This window comes from Chenopodium quinoa, unplaced genomic scaffold (genome assembly GCF_001683475.1).
Source record: "Chenopodium quinoa cultivar QQ74 unplaced genomic scaffold, ASM168347v1, whole genome shotgun sequence".
In the NCBI taxonomy this organism is placed as follows: domain Eukaryota; kingdom Viridiplantae; phylum Streptophyta; class Magnoliopsida; order Caryophyllales; family Amaranthaceae; genus Chenopodium; species Chenopodium quinoa.
The window spans coordinates 1,945,001-1,951,961 of record NW_018742455.1 but is presented as its reverse complement, the minus strand read 5'-3'; the positions used below and the strand labels follow the sequence as shown (position 1 = coordinate 1,951,961).

Genomic DNA, 6,961 nt, shown 5'->3' with positions numbered 1-6,961 from the left:
CCCGCTCCGGCAAACCAAAACCACCCCTCCTCCTCCCATCTCCAACCCCTGAACCACCTCGCTTAAACCCCAAAATCGAAAACCTTAAAATCGAAATTTAGGGTTTCGATTTTGGAGATTTCAATTTTGGGGTTTTAGGGTGTCGAGGATGGTGGTTTAAGGGGGGGGGGAGTGGATGGAGATGGTAGGGGTAGGGGGAAGGGTGGCCGCCGACATCAAAGAGGATGTTGGTCGCCGGTAGGGGTGGGGGCAAGGGGTTGGGCTGGCGTAGGGGCGGTGGTACCGTGGTGCGGTGGGAAGAGTGGCTGGTTTTTTTTTTTTTTTTTTTGAAAACTTCTGAATTTAATTTTTTTTGATAAATAAAATAATAATAATAAAGTGAACCATTTAGAATACACCACGTGGCATAATTAGCCTTAATGACTAACAGAGTTAACTTTCGTTAGTCATTAATGGCACTCGGTGAATGTTTTAAAAACTCAGTGGCATTTGGTGAATTCTGAAAAGTCCGATGACATTTGATGAATTTTTAAAGTGCTCAGTGGCATTTGGTGAAATAGCCCAAAAAAATATTTAGAAAATCATGACTAATGGCCTGTTCCAATATACTGAAAACAACTAAATTGATTAGGGCTGAATTGAACTGATTAGGGCTGAACTGAATTGTTTTTGAGAGAAGGAAATTAAAAACTGAAATGAAATGAAGTGATCAGAGCTTAGCTGAACATATCTGAAATTAAGCTGAACTAAACGGATCCTAACCGATGAAAGAAAAAAAAAAAAATCTATCTATGAAATCACTGAATCCACTATGATGTGCAACCGTAATTAGCTTCAACATTCGCTGACCTTTTACATAGTAGCAGCGCCAGCCATGGATTGTACTTCTTCTCCATGGATTTCTGGAACCTTCACTCTCTCTCCTCCGAGACTCCCTCGACTTCACTCTTCTTCTTCATCATCTTCAGTTTTTCGATTATTCTGCCGCTCTCAATTCTCTGCAAAAGACCTCAAATTCGTCCTTCACAATGCTCTTCATTCTTCTGGAACTGACATCTCTCATGCTCAGGTATTTCTCTTGGAAATTAATTCGTAAATTTCATTTTGATTTGTAGATATTTTTTTTTTGGATTGAAAATTGGTGAAATTTTTGGATGAATTTGGTTTTTTTGATGATTGATTATTAGAGATATTATTAATTAACGATTAATCATATGAACAAGTGATATGATCATGTGATTAATTAATGGAATGTTTGTATGATCGCAATTATGTTCTTTGTTATGAAAATAGGGTCATTTGATTAAATTTTCATTTTAATTTTGTTTGTGTTGATTTATATTTCTGGTTTGTTGATTTTTGAATGTTGAACTCTAGTTGTTAGTCAGGATTGTTATACTGTATAAGTTGCGGGCCGCTAAAAGTGTTACATTAGCCAGCTTTAATAGTCGGATAGGTGGATATATGGGAGCATTCAATTGACTTAGGATGTGATCTTGTGGCTTTGTTGAGTCAGGTTGGATGGAAATGGAAACGGAAACAAGTTCGAGTATTAATACCATATGAAGTATGGACAAATTTCTTAAGCATTAACACAATCAACATAGGCATGATATGTTCTTTAAATATGGGACACAACTTCTTTTTAAATTTCTTTTCTCTCATCAATGTGTGCAGTGATTATACTATGCAATAGGTGGGTAGAAATTTCAAAAATTGAATCATGCCGAAAGATGTTTCATACATTACTTGATTATTTTCAGTTTTGTTAGGTGTCCTAAGTGACTAAGTGTTCATTTCATTCTAGGCATGTGCAGTTTATTTGGAAGTTGTATTTATTAAGGAGTGCCAAATCTATTTATGAATGCAGAAATTCTTAGATCTGTAAGAAGTTCCTATAATTCTTATTTCAAAATTTTATTATACTTTGCCAACAAGCATTTTGTGTTGAGTAGCTCGTGTGTGATTTTCAATGTAGTATTCTATTATGGTAATTTTCTTACTGATTTGTTCCACATGAAATTTCTCTTGATTGGTGCATTGTGTTTGAGCAGGTTGCAAGGGATGGCTTTAATTCACAGATTCGGAATTTGTCTGAGATTGAGAGAGAAACTAGCATATGTATTAATAGATGTGTTGACCTGGGTAAAACAGCTCTATATATTGCTGCAGAAGATGACTCCCTCATGTCTCACTCATCTGTACCTCTTCCAGTTGATGCTTTTGTGGAGAGATTGGATAACCTTTCTACAAGCTATTGTCCTCATTATCATTCTTCGCTATCTTCATCACCAGAGGATCTCTTGGATAGTTTAGAGAGGTACCTGTACATCACAAAGGTATATTTCTGCATTGACATTCAGATCATTTAGAATCATTGGACATATCTTAATTATCAACAATACCTAAGTGTGGACGGATATAGAATGTGTTAATGCATGATAAAACATAGTGATTTATCGCATCAATTGTGATGATGTGTGTTCCTCAAAAGTAGTCTCTTTGCTAGTGCTGATGGTTACTGGTATAGTGGCATCTGTGGTGGCATCCCTAGACATTGCAAGAGATATAAGTCATAGGACCCACACTATGTGGTGATTGTGGTAGATGTATATAGCCAGATTAGTTTGTCCAACTTTTATTAGTCATGCACTGTAGTTTAATCAGAAGTTCTTTTTAAAAAAATAATACTTGCTGCTGTTGTTAAATTTTTTTACCATACTAACTTGAGGTTTCTTGATAGGGTTTTCGGAGAACCACTGCAGGTTCTAACCCTTCAACAAAAGACTATTATCTTCACTCGGTATGGCATGATGACTTTTTATAAATTTTTTATATTTTAAGTCCTTCACATTACTTTTAAGGTGAGCTTCTGAATGTCTTGTTGCTAACTTGCAAACAGGTTCTAGCACAGCGTTGTGGATCTGTTGCTATCCTATCTCTGATTTATTCAGAGGTCCTCAAAATGCTCCAACTTTGGGGTGTAATAGATTTTGATGTTGAAATATATCACCCACATGATTTGTCAAGTCTCCCTAGAGCCTATAATAAGAAGAAAGGCAAAGAATCCGATCAAAAACACATAATGACATCAGAATCCTTGTTGGTGGAGGTAAGCTTTGTTGGTATCACATTTTTGAGTTCTGATCCTTCTTGTTGCTAAAAATACAGCTTGTGTGATCTGTGGTTAGCAACTAGCAATTATACCTGGTTGTCTCTTTTGAGTATAATGTTGGCACATTTACAGATGTGCTGCTCAGCCAAGCATTTTGTAGTAGCATAGGTCAATTGCATGCTAACTTATACTCCCTCCATCCCATTATATAGTGCTCAACTGCTCATTTCTATTATCATGGTCAAAGTTTTAAATTATTGACCAAAAATTCTCGTTAATGTATACAAAAAAATATAGGCATGTGAGATATTGATAAATTCGTCTCAATGTGTAGCTTTACAATTTCAAATTTTTATAATTTTGTTAATTTGTAATTAAAGATATTGATGGTCAAAGTTGCATCTTGAAGACCATGCAAAATATAATAGGCACTATATCTTGGGATGGAGGGATTGTAATGATTACGTGTTGTTAGAGTCAATACAGTTTCTTGAGCAGTTATGCATATGATATGGACAAGTAAAGTCAAAGGTGTTCTGTATCTTCAGTTAAGCTCCTCCTAGGGAAAGCTTTTGGATTGGAGGTACTGAAATAATAACAGAACACAAAATGAAGAGAATGGAGAAGGGTACAGGTGATTGTAGATGAGACAATATATTAGGTAGGTACTGAATTTTGGGGATACTCATCATTACTATACCTGCAAATCACCACCTTCAGTCCTTCACCATTCTTCCTCTTTTCTATTTTGCCTCCTATTACCCCCCTAATTTATTACTTCCAATCCAATCATCACTAAGTGACTGAGAACTGCAAAGTAATTCAGAAAAGAAATAGAGAAGTTGAGAGTTAAAGAGAAAAGTTTAGAAAATATTCTTGAGTGGAAATAGTATATGGCAGTTTGGAGAAGAATCGGCCAATTGTTTGATAAAGATTTTTGCTGGCAGTTATATGAATGATAAAGCTATATAGTTCTTGAAAGAGTGAAACACTATCTATTTGGGTTTGGGAATTGATGAAACATATTTTATTAGGTTGTTTTTTTTTTTTTAAAAAAAAAAAACTCTCTGTAGTTTGTACTCATCACTTGGACTTCTTATCTCATATATATATATATATATATATATATATATATATACTTCCTCCGTTCTATTAATATTGCAACAAGGAGGAAATTACGCATCCCAAAGCACATTTTATATGCTAAATATCTATAATTGTGTAAGCGTAAAAATTATAAAAAGTTGATATCGTGAAAATATTTTATGAGACGAATCCAACAAGATCCCACATGACTATATTTTGCTTAATGTATAAATCATATTAAATGGTCAAACAAGAGTGATGAATAGTGCAAAAAGTCCATTGTTGCAATATTAATAGAACGGAGGAAGTATATATCTTCTCGTTCGCGTAGATCTCCTAATACATGTGCCAAATTTTTATGCGACACTCATTTTGGTTAGAAAGGAGAAATTATAAGAAATATGTAAGGTGGAATAATGAGTGAATCATTGATGGACTTAGAGGAGAATAATAGGAGATTGGTGACTTGAGAGTTAGATTAGTAGTGTTGTGCTTCATTTTAGTTGGATCTGGTTCTTGATTCTTTGTTTGATTTGTTTCCTTGTGTTGACATTGAGGAATGATCAGTAGGATAAAGAATAATATATTGCAAGTAATTGAACTTTGTCTAGAGATCTGTGGAACTGCTTAGTTAGCATATTTGTTGTGCTTGTTGCAGATCTTGAGAGATTTGAAGAATACTTATTGGCCATTTCAGCAGAATCAAACAGAGAGTTTGTTTCTAAGGGCAGCAATTGCAGCTAATTGCGTTAACAGGTTGAGGCTAACTGTCAATTATAAACTTCTCCTGCTGTGATGTCTATTTGAGTCTGAGTTAATGAAATTTTTGTTTGCTAATTTCAGTGGCTTTGAACATGCATCTGCAAAGGCTGCCCAACATAGGCTAGATCGTGGAGTTTGGACTAGTGTGCTTTTTGGGGACATGAGGCGTGCATTATCTGGTATGCCATGCACATAGAAGCCATTAGAATGTTTTATAAATGTTTAACTCATTTACACTCAGTGTTCAACCCCCAATTTTGATTTAATGAGTTCGTTGTCTTGACTTTTGAGGTTCTGACGAAACTTTGGTTTAACTTATGTCAAAGATCTTGGATAACCCACCGCCACCATTGACCTTATCTTAGCCACAGCGACCACTGATCTTCAACATTATTTGCCTACCACCCTTTACTGGCATATTCGTCCTTCTTTTCCCTCACACCTCACTCAATACCCACGGCTTCCCTAGTCCTCACTTCCCTTACAAATTTACTACTCTAATTTCCACTCTTCTAAGTTCTTACTTCACCTTAATTATTGTTTCATCTTTTGGCCCTTGCTGGTTTTAGACTTTGAGTAATGTGACCCTTGTCAAACTTTTTGAGTTTCTTCTTATAATTGATGTGAAATATTGCCAATTCAATGGCATTTAGTAAAAAGAAACTATCAGATGCAACATATTCTTGTTTTGAAGTATATGTTCAATGTTTAAAACATGATTTGCCAACTTGCCATAAACTCTATGGAATCTGACAATAAAGTGGTGAAAAGTTCATGATCATAACTTTAAAATATATACTCAAGGACTTGGAATATGAAGGCATAATGATACAAATATATAGTGCACACTGACAAAATATATTTCTATCCTCACTGGTTATAGATTGCAAGTATTGTGCTTTTGTTTTGATTCAATAATTCTTTTTTAATTCATGATAATTGATGCATAATGCAACTAACACCCCTCCCCCCTGCTTGGGGCTTTCAGCGTGTGAACGTCTAATTCTCTTAGAAGCCAATGCTGAGGAGTTGAGAGATTATGCTGTTCTTCTGTACCACTGTAGCTACTATGAGGAGGCATTGCAGTACCTGAAGTTCTACAATGAAGTAAAGGTACTATTTCACCCAATATGTGTTTTCAAAAATTTAACCAATGTATCTTTCTCCATGCAATAATAATTAGTTCTGCTGTCAAAAAAAAAAAAAAAAAAAAAATAGTAAACATGTGATTCTTCCATCATGCAGCAAAAATCAGGTTCACTGAACCCAGCTGAAGATGATGCTGTTGAAAAACTCATTGTTCGACTTAACCTTATTATGATGGAAGAAGGGTGGAAGAGACCCTCAGCAAGTTTCTTTCGTAACAATTCTGAGCCATGGTAGCTTATCTGATACAGATTTTATTCCTCTGATCAATCGAATAGCTAATGTCAGACAGCCACTTGGAAATCAAGACTACAAAATACTTGGTGAATGAATTTGTCGATCTTAAAGTGGCAACGAGCTTCAACTTCTATGGGAGATGAGAAAATATTTGCACTAACCGGAGCTCAATAGAAGGTAAATCTGAGCTTGTCTTGATGAATGTATTTAGACTGATTCATCTGTCGCATTTTGTTGGCTGTTAAGAGTATTCTGCTTCTTTGTAAATGTATGATTATGTTTAACCGGGGTGGGAGGTTGATAATTGTATAAAGTAGGAACTGTTTGTTATTCTCATGTCACATTTTTCACATGCTATGTATATACCATCATATCACCACCTCCCATATAAAATGTACATAACACTTGTACCTTCATCAAAAGTATTTTCCAGTTACATGACATTTGTATAGGGTTTGGAACTCTTGAAAGATTGATAACTACGAACTAGTATTTCGATGCCACTGTTTCTCATGCTTTATGGTTTCAGACTTTCAGTTTTATATAAAAACTCACTTTATATATGAGGTAGTTTTTGCTTATCTGTGGAAGCTTTGTTCTCATATTCATGACTAC

General features: G+C 35.2%; 1 protein-coding gene across 3 annotated transcripts; it reads left to right on the top strand.

The window, feature by feature from the left end:
- The first annotated feature begins 601 nt into the window (after positions 1–601).
- Positions 602–6,789, top strand: LOC110718389. 3 transcript variants are annotated; one of them, XM_021897224.1, is made up of 8 exons: positions 602–1,069; positions 2,055–2,339; positions 2,744–2,803; positions 2,903–3,112; positions 4,860–4,957; positions 5,045–5,142; positions 5,952–6,076; positions 6,388–6,789. In XM_021897224.1, the coding sequence occupies exons 1-8, from the start codon at positions 875–877 to the stop codon at positions 6,487–6,489; spliced, it is 1,173 nt and encodes a 390-aa protein (XP_021752916.1). In that variant the 5' UTR covers positions 602–874; the 3' UTR covers positions 6,490–6,789. The 3 variants fall into 3 exon arrangements, with proteins under 3 accessions (XP_021752916.1, XP_021752917.1, XP_021752915.1); XM_021897225.1 differs by having other exon boundaries at positions 603–1,069; positions 6,361–6,789; XM_021897223.1 differs by having other exon boundaries at positions 606–1,069; positions 6,209–6,789.
- The last annotated feature ends 172 nt before the right edge of the window (positions 6,790–6,961 follow it).